Genomic DNA, 15,899 nt, shown 5'->3' with positions numbered 1-15,899 from the left:
TAGAAGGATCCGGGTACTGAAATGGCCAGCATGCAGTCCTTTCACCCATAGAAAACATTTGGCACATCATAAAGAGGAAGATGTTACAAAGAAGACCTAAGACAGTTGAGGCAACTAGAAGCCTGGATTAGACAAGAATGGGACAACATTACTATTCCTAAACTTGAGAAACTTGTCTCGTCAGTCCCCAGACATTTGCAGACTGTTATAAAAGAAGAGGGGATGCCACACAGTGGGAAACATGGCCTTGTCCCAACTTTTTGAGATGTGTTGATGCCCTGAAATTTTAAATCAACTTATTTTTCCCTTAAATGATAAAATTTCTCAGTTTAAACATTTGATATGTCATCTATGTTGTATTCTGAATAAAATATAGAAATTTGAACCTTCCACATCATTGCATTCTGTTTTTATTCACAATTTGTACAGTGTCCCAACTTTTTTGGAATCGGGTTTGTAAAAGAATGCTGTGTTTAAAGAGAATAAAATAATATATATTTTAAAAAGAGATTGGTCCCGTCTGTTGTTGATGAATGCCAGCGTTGACGTTCTACAATATGCTTGTTTGAGACTCACACTCAGGAGCTAGAATGATGATTGAGACACTGCATGAGTGACAGCACTAGAATTCAGCTGGAATTCTGTGAAAACATTATAAACATCTGAAATGGGAAAGACCTGTTTTGTGATTCTCTATATAACTAGACAAGAAACTGGACCATTTATACATTGCTCACAGCTACAAGTAAATGGATCTCTGCAATCCACAGAAACTGGAATCCAGTCAGAAAAACATGGACTTGCAGTTGTTGTTTTGTTATTTGGAATTTTGCAGTAAAATCTGCTTGCAGTATAAAAGCGTATTGTAACTAGAGTTCTCCAGCCAAGAGATCAATTTTTCATATGTAAATACCCTACTTTTACGAGTTCAGACTGTGATTTAGCTAATATTTGAAGACCAAATTATGAATATATATTTATGCGTGCCTGACATAAAAACATGTTGCAGCATGATGTAGGTGGAAAGACAACCATTCATATAATTTCATAAGTAAGGATTTGTTATCATATTAGTATTTTATTCTATTATTGTTTCTATTTCCTCTGGCTGCTGTGAGTCCTTCCTCTCTGCAAATAATTGAACACAAAACCATTACTGAGCTCTCATGAGGGCACATTGTTTCAGATCAATGTGAATCATCTGAAAAACTCACCAGCTCTTCTTGCACAGATGATCTGAAGAAGAATCACAGTAGGAGCAGCAAACACTGCAAACTCAACAATAATCAAAATCACTGCAGGAAAGATGGAGAGATGAACAGAATCAGGACTTTGTGAATGAAATCAAAGGTATAAAATGATGATCAATTCTTCAGATTGACTGTTTCAGCATTAATGAACTGTGGTACCTCTGATTAATCCAGCAGAACATAAGACTTCAGTTTCTCCTGGATCTGTGATCATATATGTTAGTTTAGTTAAAACATAATGAACATAGAAACAAAAGATCTTAATACTTAAGCTTAGCATCACAAAAATTATAAATTTGTACCAGACCTGTGTGAACTATATACTGTAAATATATGAAAATATCTCAGTTATGCATGTAGCAGAAAACAGAAATAGAAACAGAAATAGATTGCATTGTATTGTTAAAGTGTGAGGTAAGATTATTGGCACCACTTTAAATGATTTGAAGACTTATATAAGGTCAGGACTTTGAAGAAAACTAATTTAATTATGAATGATGCCAGACATCCGTTGCAGAATGTTTTCGAGTTTCTTCCTTCTACTCACTGATATTATTTGCCTTTATGTAGCACCAATTGATTAAAAAAAATATATTTTATACCAGACACAACACATGCTCACTCTCAAGGTTGTGTCAAGATGGCGGCAGATGTAGCTAACATTCTTAAGACTGGTTAGCACCAATAAATTTGTTAATCATGTCAGATCTAATTTATGGGAAATTTCTTTCGAACAACGCCAATATATCAACTCAACAAACGAAACAAGCTGTGGGAAACCTTGGATATGGAAGGCACAGTTTAGCAGTGACTTTTAGTTTTCCATCCTTATACTACCCGGCAAAGAGACACTGCAAGCCACCAGCTCGGCGTTGACATTGTGATGCGTTAATTATTATATTCTGTCTACTATTATCCAGAGATATTCATCCGTGTCCCAGTCCTTGTTGTAGAGAGTTATTGAACGATTACGCCCAACCAACTAACCTCCCTTGTTCTGGCACGGCTGGCTCTGTCATGTCTGCTTGGGGTGTTGGCGCTGGTGTCGAAGCCGTGGGGACTGGATGGCCTGGTAGCGATCTGGCCATGTTGTCCCCAGGGGATGTTTGTCCGCATCCTAGTTCTGATCGTGTTGGGGCGGAGCGGAAGGATCATGTCCCATAGGGCAGGGATAGGCAACTCCGGTCCTGGAGGTCCACTATCCTGCAGAGTTTAGCTTCAGCCTTCATAAAAACACCTGCCTGTATCTATCTAGTAGTCCCGAAAACACTGATTGCCTTGTTCAGGTGTGTTTAATTAGGGTTGGAGCTAAACTCTGCAGGATAGTGGCCCTCCAGGACTGGAGTTGCCTATCCCTGCCATAGAGTTTCGATGGGCACTTCTGCGGATGTCGGGCCTGCCCGAGATGTCGCTGCCAGTGTGGAGTTCATTAAAGTCGAGCAGCCTGCGGATAACCTAATCGGGTTTGGTGGTCCATGGAGTGTGGTACAAGGGCCATCCAAAACAGAGTTGAGCTCGGGTATTGGTGAGGAGATCTTGGGCTCGGAGGGGTTGTCGGTGAGCTCGCTTATGTTGGGCTGGTTGGAGGAGTGGAGAAGATGCCAATCCACGGAGAACTTCTGATATTATTGACTTAAACTTAACATTTGATAATATAAGTTAAGTTGGGACAAAGATGAAACGTGTAAACAAGAGAGTGGTTAATCCAGTGATTTTAAAACATAGAAAATGGTAGATATTCCAAACCTTCAATCAATCTAGAATAGTTTGGGATCCAAAAGCTAAAATGAAGGGTCTTTTAGGTGGTCACCTAAACGTAAGAAGTATTCAATTGAAAAGTGATCAAGTTCATCATCTCTTACTAAACTCAAATTTAGATTTCCTTTGTTTTTATCAGAAACTTGGCTTCACGAAAATTTTTCTACTGCAGTAGTTCAGGTGCTTGGTTTTAATGTTTTTAGAAAGGATAGAGAAGGTTCCAAGGGTGGTGGAGTAATGATATATGTAAATGATAATATTCAATGTAAAGAAATAGAGTGGGTGAATAGCCATTAATTGGAATGCATTGGTTTAAACATTGTCTTATCACCACAAATGTTGTTTACTCTCATGGCAATTTATAGTACTCCTTCTTCTAACTGTAGTTTCTATGAAAATTTTGAGACTCTATTGAAAGAATGTAATTTTCACAAGGAGGTAATTATCATGGGTGATATTAACAGTAATTGGGAAGATAAATCTTATAGGAAAAATCTTAAGCATATGAACTGATAGTTAGTGGACCTACTCAAACTGATTCTACAAAAATGCAAATTTACCTAATATTTACTAATAGACCTAAGCAAATTTTGAAATCCTGTAATATGTTAACTGGCCTGCCTGACCATAATAGGATTCTGGTTACTAGGCAGCTAACTAAGAAGAGGTTTAGCTCACTTGTTAAGAAATGTGAATCCTTTGGGATACCAAAGAATAAACAAGACAATTTTAAAGGTGCCATTCAGCAGATAGAATGGGATAATGTATTATTGGGTATTGACTATAAGGAAGATAATGACATTTTTACAAAAAGATTAGAAAATATTATTACTGATTATACCTGTAAATTGAATCATAGAAAGAAAAAAATATGGTCCCATAGATAAAGGTAGATATTCTGAATTTGATGAAAAAAGGTATTATGCTTTAAAAATCTCACTGAAATCTAAATTGAATAATGATGGTAAAGATTTTACGAATGCATGAGGCAATCGTAGAATCATTTGTAAACAGTAAAAAAATTAACAGGTAAGAAAATTCGGTCTGGCTTTATATTGTCCTTAATACTTGGTACTTACATAGTAACTAGATGTGTATGTAGTATGTAAGCACAGTGTAAGTACGGATTGGTACATAGTATCGACAGCTGTTATATTAATATTTCTGTAACTACACATACGTAATAACCCTCAGGATGGTTTATGTAAGTACAAATGTGTTCCAGTATTCAAAAGTGGAGATCCCCTATCTATTGATAATTATAGGCCAATTCGTATTTTTCCCACTGTTTCTGAGGTTATGGAGAAAATAGTTGCAAAACAGATTAGCAGTTACTTGAGTTGTAGTTCAATTGCATTGCATCCAATGCAGTTTGGTTTTAAAGAAAAAATAATCTTTTTTTAATTTTTCATTACATACAATTAACTGGATAGAGTCACATCTAAAAGATAGATCTCAGTATTTTAGAATACAAAATCACCAATCCAATAACAAGAACATCAACTGGTGTTCAGCAAGGTTCTGTCTTGGGTCCATTGCTTTTTTGCTCTATATGCAGTATAAATTATTTACATATTGTATGTCCTGGCATTCATATACAAATGTATGCAGACGATACAGTAAAATTCTATGGTTAATGTGTCAGCATGGTTAAAAGACAATTGCTTACAACTAAACATGTCCAAAACAGTGTGTGTATGTTTTTCTCCAAGTCTAACAGCATTTATTAAATAGCTGGATGCTTAGGTGTCAGGGGTGAGGCTGTAGGTAGTCCCTCAATATAAATGTCTGTGAATACTTATTTTAAACTTACATTTAAAGCTCATGTTAAAAAGGTTTGTAAGCAGGTTCAATTAAATCTATATAATTCTAAGTTTATTAGCGATTATATGTCATTAGAGGCAGCCTATGGTTACTTCTGGGTAAGTTGGGGGAGTTCCACTAAGTGAAAATAACTGTAGATTTGATTTAAACATTTACATTACATTACATTTACATTTATCCATAGCAGACGCTTTTATCCAAAGCGACTTACAGATGAAGACAGTGGAAGCAATCAAAAACAACAAAAAGAGCAATGATATATAAGTGCTATAACAAGTCTCAGTTAGGTTAACACAGTACACGTAGCATGGGATTTTTTATAATATAATAAATAAAAGAAAACAGATAGATAAAAAAATAAAAGAATAGAGCAAGCTAGTTAGAGGTCTTTACACATACACACACATACATATACAATTGCATAATAAATTAAAAGAAAATAGAATACAAAAAGATTAGAAAGGTAGAAAGATTTTTTAAAGAATAGAATTAGAATAGTGAGTGTTAAAGTTAGAGGGTCAAATAAAGATGGAAGAGATTCTTGAAGATGGCTAAGGACTCAGCTGCTCGGATTGAGTTGGGGAGTTCATTCCACCAGAAGGAAAAATTTTATTTAAAAGTCCGTAAAAGTGACTTTGTGCTTCTTTGGGATGGCACAATCAAGCGACGTTCACTTGCAGAACGCAAGCTTCTAGAGGGCACATAAGTCTGAAGTAAGAAATTTATGTAAATGGGTGCAGAGCCAGTCGTAGTTTTGTAGGCAAACATCAATGCCTTGAATTTTATGCGAGCAGCTGTTGGAAGCCAGTGCAAATTGATAAACAGAGGTGTGACGTGTATTCTTTTTGGGTCATTAAAAATTAATTTTGCTGCCGCGTTCTATATTAATTGTAAAGGTTTGATAGAATTGGCTGGAAGACCTGCCAAGAGAGCATTGCAATAGTCCAGCTACCGTCGGATCATCAGGATGGAATGAGAGGTAGAGTTGAGTGTCATCACCATAGCAGTGGTATGAAAAGCCATGTTTCTGAATGACAGAACCTAATGATGCCATGTAGACAGAGAAGAGAAGTGGTCCAAGAACTGAGCCCTGAGGCACCCCAGTAGTTAGATGTTGAGACTTGGACACCTCACCTCTCCAAGATACTTTGAAGGACCTATCTGATAGGTAAGATTTAAACCATTGAAGTGTGGTTCCTGAGATGCCATTTGCCAGTAGGGTTGATAGAAGGATCTGGTGATTAACCGTGTCAAAAGCAGCGGACAGATCAAGCAGGATAAGTACTGAAGATTTGGATTCTGCTCTTGCCAGTCTTAGAGCTTCAACAACTGAGAGCAAGGCCGTCTCAGTTGAATGCCCACTTCTGAAGCCAGATTGGTTGCTGTGAAGGAGATTGTTGTGTGTGAGAAATGTAGAGACTTGTTTGAACACAGCTCATTCAAGTGTTTTTGCAATAAAAGGAAGAAGGGAAACTGGTCTGTAGTTCTCTAAAAGAGATGGGTTGAGGTTGGGTTTCTTAAGTAGTGGAGTTATACGTGCCTGTCTAAATGATGAGGAAAAACACCAGTGTGGAGGGAAGTGTTGATGATGTGAGTGAGTGTAGGTACAACTTAAAAACATAAAAACTTTAAACATAGCATGATATTCTTCTTATTGCAATTATTTGCACCTCAGCATTTTAATACATGTCTATTAAAATTTTACTACAAATTATTAAATAGATGCCACCTAGAAAAGGCCTCCCTACACCTACACAATACATTATATTAAACTTTTTAATTATTACCTTCATTTATATTAAAAATAAATGCTTTTCTGATGTGATCTGAAATTTGAAAAGGGAGAAAAAAAGTCACCCAAAAGGCAGATTCAAACCTGGGTCGATCGCCTCAAAAGTAGTATGACAAACACTTTATCATCTGCACCACTGAATCTGATGTCTGTTGATAGTCATTTGTACTCACACATTGGTGGGTGGAGTTTATGTAAATAGCCTAAATAGATACTCTCATTTTTTTTCTTTCTAATTCCCAACAGTTAAACAGTTGGCCACAGAAAAAACAGTTGGCTGCAGCACCCTCAGCACCAATAGGACCGTCTTGAGAGCCAGAGGCTTATGCAGTGCTGATGGTCTCAAACTGATGGCCTGCCAAACCTTCTAGGACAACTTTTAAGTCCCAAAAAGGGATTCATACAGAGCAGAGAGACCTAAGCTGTCTCGAGGAAACCAGGATACCAACGAGGCGAAATCCCTAAACCCTCGATCCACTGAGACGGCCTTATGTGAAGACTTTGCTGCCATAAGACCCAATCTACAGCATAAACATATTAACTAGTTTCTCTGGTTTGAACTGACTCTAACAGTCCTGAAGTGTAGAAACACAGATGTGTCCACATGGTGCGAGACTCTAAATCCACTCCTAGAAGAGTCTTCTGCTGACTCGACAACAATACACTCTTCTTCTGCTCGTACTCCAAGACTCCTCAAATGATCGAGAAGCACGACTCAATGAGAATCTGGACACTCCTTATATACAAAACAAATATCATTTGTTTAACCTGACTTCCAGACACAGCCTTAGATGAAATCAACTGAAGATAAAAGAAATTAAATCTCTCAAGATCTGATTAAACATCTCCACAAACAGCTTCACCAGCTTCACTCATTACTAACCAGACTGACTTTATTTCTGTCAGATGAGAATTACAGAGGTTTAGATGTTGATGAGTTATTGGAAATAATTTTTTTCTTACAGTTTTGAGATAGTTGACAGCCATTCTAGACCTTCATTAGTAAAGTAGTGAATTAATGATAGCAGTTGTGGTGTTTTCAGAGCGGAGATCTCACTGTTTGAGGTTTGGAGACATGTGGGACTCAGTAGAGCAGAGATCATATCTGAACCCAAAATAGACTGATGATGAATTCTCACACATTCAGATGCCGCTTCCTTTTTCTTCTGCTGCATAAATTACCCATATTGCTGATATGGTGACCAGTGAATATGGTTTGGTCAGGCTAGTCTGTGTGGAAACTTTTAAACTGTGTTTCAGCTAAGGAGGTGTTAGGATCTACTCTTATATCTACTAATGTGCTCACATACTGCAGATTCATTTAATCGAAATTTTAATTGAACTGAATTCAAGGGAAGGCTAGAAACTGTAACACTGAAACACAGCAGAAAACATGTGATACCTCCACTCTGAAAACACCACAACTGCGATCATTAATTCACTGCTTTACTAATGAAGGTCTAGAATGGCTCTCATCTCAATATTAGTTGAAATAAAGTCAGTAGTTAGTTAGTAGTTATTCTGGTTAGTAATGAGTGAAGCTGTTTGTGGAGATGTTTAATCAGATCTTGAGAGATTTAATGACTTTTATCTTCAGTTGATTTCATCTAAGGCTGTGTCTGGAAGTCAGGTTAAACAAATGATATTTGTCTTGTATATAAGGAGTGTCGAGATTCCCATGGAGTCGTGCTTCTCGATCATTTGAGGAGTCTTGGAGTACGAGCAGAAGAAGAGTGTATTGTTGTCAAGTCAGCAGAAGACTCTTCTAGGAGTGGATTTAGAGTCTCGCACCATGTGGACACATCTGTGTTTCTACACTTCAGGACTGTTTGAGTCAGTTCAAACCAGAGAAACTAGTTCACACAGGTTTATGCTGTAGATTGGGTCTTATAGCAGCAATGTATTCACATAAGGCCGTCCCAGTCGATTAAGGGTTTAGTTATTTAGCCTCATTGGTATCCTGGTTTCCTGGTTTTTACAGGGAGACAGCTTAGGCCTTCCAAAAGAGGATGATATTCACTTCATCATGCCTGGAGCTGATCCGTGCTGGTCGCCGAGGAAATACATTAACCTGCCGATCGCCGGATCGGCTTTCACTGTGGACGAAGTGGAGTCCAGCTCAGGGTCATCACATGTGGTTACCCGCTGGCCGCACCATTCCCGAGCCGGCCTCCACTCACTTTAGTCCACCGTGTGTGATGCTGTTTAGTTGTGAAAGTGAAACCACTTTGTTTGGTCTTCCAAAAGAGGACTAGAAATCAGTGGTTAAGATGTATTTACAACACTGTTCCAGAATCGTCCAACCCAAATATTAAAATGTGTGCAGTGTATTTTATGGAGGATGAGGAGTTTCCTGATCTGCCTGCGGTTTGTCTGGTCATGCTGGGATACGGCATCACAGTAAGGGGTGTAAGGGTGTAACATTTCCGTCACACGCTTGAGGTACTCGGTCAATCACAATCAGGCTTGGGAGGGTTACTTTTAAAATGTATTCAGTTACAGTTACTAATTACTTCATAAAAAAAGTATTCAGTAACGTAATCCAAGTACCACAATATGAAAGTAATGTAACTGATTACTTTTGGATTACTTCTGGATTACTTCAAGGTCAAATATTATTTTTTAAAAACAACAACATTTATTAATTAAGAATTTCACAGCCCTGAATTAATATATATGTAAAGGACTATACAGACATTTAGTGCATGGTATTGGTATTACAGATTATTTTGTTTTATTTTGAAGAAAATATAATAAGAAATAATTTTAAGGAAATGTTTCTTCAACAGGAAAATAGAGAATATAAATTCATTTTTTCCAAGCAAATATAATAAGAAAAAATTTTAGACAATGGAAAATTTTTCTTCAAAAGCAAAATAGAGAATACAAATATTTTTTTTTTCTCTTTGCAAATATAAAACTAATTTTTATAAGTGCAAATGCTTCTTTAGGTTGGATGTCGAATCCTTCGATGAAGAAAGTGTTTTCTTTGCTGGAAGGCACAGTTTGCACTGTACAATGTTGTTTGCATTTTCTTCTTTTTAAACAAAATAGCAGCGGAATTTCCAGGAAATGAACACGTTTTTGCCCTCGGGCAGCATATCGTTTAGCAGTAGTGATTCAATCCGCATCTGAGGAGATTGCAGACAGCTGTTATTTGCGCATGCACCAGGGGTGGCACACGTGACTCGCGTGAGTCATTAATCAAGCTGCGCTTAATATAGTGTTATTATGCCAAAATACTGATTTATTTAGTTTTAAATGAAACCATTGTAATCCTGAAAGTATTAACGGATTACAGTTACTGGATTTTTGTATCCTGATTACGTAACGCCGTTACATGTATTCTGTTACTCCCCAACCCTGATCACAATGCACTGGATAGCTGGCCAATCAGAGCACACCTCACTTTTCAGAACGATGAGATTTGTAGAAATTGACACGTTTCAAAAAGGCAAGCTATACATGAGCCTGTGGCTCAGTGGTAGAGCATTGTGTTAACAGCGCAAAAGGTTGTGGGTTCAATTCCCAGGGCACACACATACTGGTGAAAATATATATATACCCTGAATACACTAGAAGTTGCTTTGGTTAAAAGCGTCTATTAAGTGCATATATGATTTTATTTTTAAACACATTGTATTACACCAAATATACAAAATAATGTTCTTTATAGCAGCATCATATGGCCCCTTTAATTATTTTAGTTTGCCTACCCCATCTGACGATAATTGTTTCTTTGAGGGTTCTGTGACCAACAAGACAATCTAAATCATATTTTTCATCCTCTTGGATAATCACACTCTTCTTCATCTGGAAGGTCCCATCATGGTTTGGTCTGATTCCTGTGGATTCAACCTCATCTTCAGGCAGAGGTGAGCGATATTTTCTGATGGTCAAGAATGTGTCTTTGGGGTAGAAACCGGTGGCCAGACAGGTGAGTCTCCGCTTGGTTTTGTCTCTGAAAGACCTTTTTGCAAACACATGAACATCTGGAGGAGCTGAAAACACAGTAAACTATCAGTAAGTTGCATCTGCAGCAGATCATCAAACAAATACAAACTGATCTACTTACAGACGTTTCTGAGCTCCTCATCGCCATAGTCTCTGAATTTGTTGAGCCAGTCCACACACTCTTTCTCCAGGTATCCTTTGGTGTATTGGTTTAGGATCGGCACACTGTCCCATTTTCTCTTGGTTGGTAGAGCTGCATCAACAGGAGCGACCCACTGAGACTCTTTATCATCAAAAGACAGAAAGTTTACTCCATCATAGCTGTACTCATCAATGCCTCTGGAAAACTTCACTTCATCTCCCTCCTGTTCAACTTCACAACCGTGTCTCCACTGAAGAACATGAAGATCTGAAATGGAGACAGAATGTCTGTGAGATGAATATATAAATGAAATGATAGTGTATCTGCGGGTTAATCTGTGTGAATGTTTCTCACCTGATTCATTGTGTCTCATGCGTTTCATCAGAATATCAACATTCACATTAAACCACTGTTCTTTGCTCTTTCTGGACTGGGTGCCTTTCTCCCAGTAATCCTCCTGCATTTTCTCTTTCATCCAGGTCTGTTTGGGAATCTTCCTCTGTTCTTTACTATTGTAAGAGTCGATCTGTCTGTCATCTAGCAGACCCATAGCACTGAACTGATAGATGCCCGGCAGATCCACAGGTTTGGACAGAGCCGTGTAAATGTAATACAGCGAGTGTTTCTCTGCAAGGAAAAGCAATACAGCTAAACTAAACTACTTTCATGTGTCATGATCTTCACAGTTAAAATTAAACTGTGAAATTAACTAAATCAACACAGATTTACCTCGTTTGAACAATGACACTGCTGTTTTTTAATCTGAAAGGCAATATGAGCTAAAAATAATGTGATTGGTGAAAACCAAAAGCAACTTTTAAGATTTGTTTTTGAAATGGTTTCTTTACAAAAAGTTTCTATTTTTTTCTTTCTTTTTTTTTTTTTAGGTTTGAACATTGCCTTAACTTTCAGTTAATGTTTTCTTGAAGGTTACCCACAACCTCTTCAATGTTAACTAAATATCTACTCTAAATTATGCACTATGGTGTGACCACTACATGGCTGTATAGCAGGTAGTTGCCCCAAACATTTTTTTTAAACATAATTACTTGTATTAGATTCTGCATTTGGTTATATACATTATTTAATTATAAAGACTAATTTTTGTAAAAGTTAACATTTAAAGGTTAATCTGAAGTGTCAGTTTTTGCTTTATTATTGCGGCCAAATTTGAACATAGGGAACATATTTTGTAACTCATACTAGCTACATATAATAATTTGAATAGTTATATGAAAATAATCTGAATAAATATTGACTCGTGACCATGGAGATATTCCAAAATATATTACTGAGTGTTCACCTAGCTACCATAAATGAACATAGTGGTCTGTGGTCTGTGGTGGATTCATTTGAAAAACTTCACATTGCTGTCATCTATTAATAGATACAGATTCTATTAGCTTTAATTGCATGGTAAAAATGATTTACATTGCTATAGCAATGGTAGCGCTCTAACCCTGTGCTGTTGAGCATTATCACATTTAGAGTCGACAGAGAATCAAGTAGTGTTTAAATAGGTGAGAGTGAGCGAACAAAACCACAATGATTTATGATTTTTGTTTTCGTTTTATACTACAAACCGATTCCAAAAAAGTTGGGACACTGTACAAATTGTGAGTAAAAAAGGAATGGAATAATTTACAAATCTCATAAACTTATATTTTACTCACAAAAGAATATTGAGAAAATATCTAATTGTGAAAGTGAGACATTTTGAAATGTCTTGCCAAATTTTGGCTCATTTTGGATTTCATGAGAGCTACACATTCTAAAAAAGTTGGGACAGGTAGCAATAAGAGGACGCAAAAGTTAAATGTACATATAAGGAACAGCTGGAGGAACAATTTGTAACTTATTAGGTCAATTGGCAACATGATTAGGTATAAAAAGAGCCTCTCAGAGTGGCAGTGTCTATCAGAAGTCAAGATGGGCAGAGGATCACCAATTCCCCAAATACTGCGGCGAAAAATAGTGGAGCAATATCAGAAAGGAGTTTTTCAGAGAAAAATTGCAAAGAGTTTGAAGTTATCATCATCTACAGAGCATAATATCATCCAAAGATTCAGAGAATCTGGAACAATCTCTGTGTGTAAGGGTCAAGGCCGGAAAACTATACTGGATGCCCGTGATCTTCAGGCTCTTAGACAGCACTGCATCACATACAGGAATGATACTGTAATGGAGATCACAACATGGGCTCAGGAATACTTCCAGAAAACATTGTCGGTGAACACAATCCACCGTGCCATTTGCTGTTGCAAGCTAAAACTCTACAGGTCACAAAAGAAGCCATATCTAAACTTGATCCAGAAGCGCAGGCGTTTTCTCTGGGCCAAGGCTCATTTAAAATGGACTGTGGCAAAGAGGAAAACTGTTCTGTGGTCAGACAAATCAAAATTTGAAGTTCTTTTTGGAAAACTGGGATGCCATGTCATCCGGACTAAAGAGGACAAGGATAACCCAAGTTGTTATCAGCGCTCAGTTCAGAAGCCTGTATCTCTGATGGTATGGGGTTATGGGGGTATGGGGTATGTATCTCATGAGTGCCTGTGGCATGGGCAGCTTACATGGGCCATCAATGCTGAAAGGTAAATCCAAGTTCTAGAACAACATATGCTCCCATCCAGACTTCATCTCTTTCAGGCAAGACCTTGCATTTTCCAACATTCTGCATCAATAACAACATCATGACTGCGTAGAAGAAGGATCCGGGTACTGAAGTGACCAGCCTGCAGTCCAGATCTTTCATCCATAGAAAACATTTGCCGCATCGAGGAAGATGCATTCCACATCATTGCATTCTGTTTTTATTCACAATTTGTACAGTGTCCCAACTTTTTTTGGAATCGGGTTTGTACTTAACCTTGTCTTAACAGGCTTTTTTCAGCTATAAAGTTGGATTTATCTGATAATTCTACATTTTATTAAATGCTGTAGGCTTCAACTAATTGCAGAGTTCTGTATAGCTCATTACACACACACACACACACACACACACACAGGGCTGGGGAGCAATGAAATACATCTAACGGTGTTACGTATTTACAGTACCACTGCTCCCTACACGCAGAATACGCAGTCTGCGTAGGGCACCAACTCCCAGGGGGGCACCATCCCAGTTGCTCAAAAAAAACCAACTTTATTTTATGTGTCTGTTAACATATACGTATAGGTTAATTCCCAAAACCGCACGCGCTCGCTCGCTCTCACCTCATGTTTGCGGCTGTCTGCAAATGATCATGGACAACTATGCCAAGGAAAAGACAACAGTAATCTGGTGCCGAGATAAGGAAAAGAAAAAAAGCCCAAGATGAGGTCCGTGCGTCACTTTTAGGTACTTTTATAATCCTGTTAAACTTTTCTGAATTTTGAAAACATTAAATTAATAACTCGTTTTATGTCTGTGATAATATCACTGCCGCATCTGCCATAATATTCTCTGAGTTTCCATGTTCCCTTCCGAAAATTAACCATAATTTTACCAAGGCTCTTGTAGCAATGGTAACTACAAATTAACCATGGCTTTGCTACTTCAAATCACTTAAAATAATAATTTACAAAGTAATCATATAATGTTTTTGTGGTGATAAAAACTAATTTAAGTGAACAACCTTTTAAAATGCCATAAAATGCATTATATAAAAACAACGAGGCAATAATGATTGGTTAATTAAAAATAATTGAATAACACTGTTAAAATACATAATGTAATACAAAATAAACAATTTATGTACATTACATAGGCAATTATTACAAATGCCTTGAAAGGGCGCCAAATGTCTGATAATTGCTTTTGAAACACTTACAGGATAATCAAATCCTTAATTAATATTGACCAAACAATTAATTAAAATATCCACTTAATCTTTCACTTTTGGCCACCTTTTTGCGATAGAAATGTTAGCCTCTATAATTTCTTCAACAAATACATGTGAGCATCACAACCCTTACAAAAACTAATACTTGTTTTTATTGAAGTAATTTTTTTTGTATGTGTGTCATTTCTGAATGCTTGAGACAATCAGACAACTGTATTAGTAAAATCATAAACATAAGGCGACTGTCTAGCTACAATTGTAATTTGTAAATAATGCAATTTCGAGTAAGCAAGGTTTGGGGTTAATCAACCTAAGGTTCGGGGTTTAGTTCACGGTAAATTAACCGCAATACTGTACATCTCTGTTCATTTAGTAACTCTAGTGAGCGTGCATACATTCTCATCATGACACAAACATTCTCCTAGAATTCTCCTAAACTCACACTTTGCATTCAATCAACAGATCCATATGAATCATGCATGAAATAAAAGTTTATAAAGTCAAACGATAGCTAAATGTGCTTAACAGATGAACTTAAAGTCTTAATTAATTTTGAAATGTTCAATAATAGATCATCTTTGACTCTGTAATGCACGTTCAATATCCGATTTGTGTAATTCTTTTGAGTCAGTCTTTTAAAATAATAATTTCTTTGTTTAACGAAACCAGTGCGGAAACCAATGGTTCACAATCTGGACAGATCTGAAGTGCAGGGCTCATAAAATCGCTAGAAATCGTCCCGGGGCTATTGTGTAGGCTATTTCAGTCGGGCTCCAAAATATATCTTCACCCTGCCCGATGGGCTAGCTTGAATAGTGATGTAAGATTCCTAACTTGATTTGCGTTGTTCACTCGCTTAAAGGGTTGAAATGGATCGTAGTTGATAGTTTGCACTTGTTTCTAAATCTTGCCGATTCAAACGTTTTAAACCATTCACGCATTCGAAGCTTGCGTGCACTCATTCAAAGCATGTGCTGAGAGCAGCATTTCAGACAATGTGCTTACACAGAATTGAATCCTCTTTCGCGTATCCTTGCTTCTGAATGAACACATACACACAAAATTATCTAAAAATAATGGTCTCTGCAAGTATTCTCGTAAAAACAGTCGTTTATGTCTTAAGTGAACGTTTACAGTGGAGAAACAAATCTCTTGTGCATTATTATATCGAATCTGTGCACTTGGTCTTAAAGGGACAGTACCCTTTAAATACCTGCTGTCAGAGAGGGACATATGCGTCTCATTCACAAAGGTAAAATCGGACCATTCTGTTTACTTTTTTTTACAATATTAAATTTTTTTAATTATACAATCTAAATATCATGTATTTAACATCTTTTTTGATTAGTAATTAAAAT

General features: G+C 37.0%; 1 protein-coding gene across 1 annotated transcript; it reads right to left on the bottom strand.

The window, feature by feature from the left end:
- Positions 1 to 10,336: 10,336 nt before the first annotated feature.
- LOC113080532 (H-2 class I histocompatibility antigen, Q10 alpha chain-like) lies at positions 10,337 to 13,938 on the bottom strand (the record flags this gene model as incomplete). The annotated part of the gene is made up of 4 exons (XM_026252685.1): positions 13,934 to 13,938; positions 11,075 to 11,373; positions 10,700 to 10,987; positions 10,337 to 10,625 (listed from the first exon to the last, which is right to left on the bottom strand). Coding segments are annotated over exons 1-4 (881 nt in total), but the record flags the coding sequence as incomplete, so codon positions are not given.
- Positions 13,939 to 15,899: the final 1,961 nt, after the last annotated feature.

The sequence above is a fragment of the Carassius auratus genome, unplaced genomic scaffold (assembly GCF_003368295.1).
Source record: "Carassius auratus strain Wakin unplaced genomic scaffold, ASM336829v1 scaf_tig00031547, whole genome shotgun sequence".
NCBI classification, from domain to species: domain Eukaryota; kingdom Metazoa; phylum Chordata; class Actinopteri; order Cypriniformes; family Cyprinidae; genus Carassius; species Carassius auratus.
Note: the sequence above shows the minus strand (reverse complement) of the source record. Positions and strands in the feature narration are given on the sequence as shown.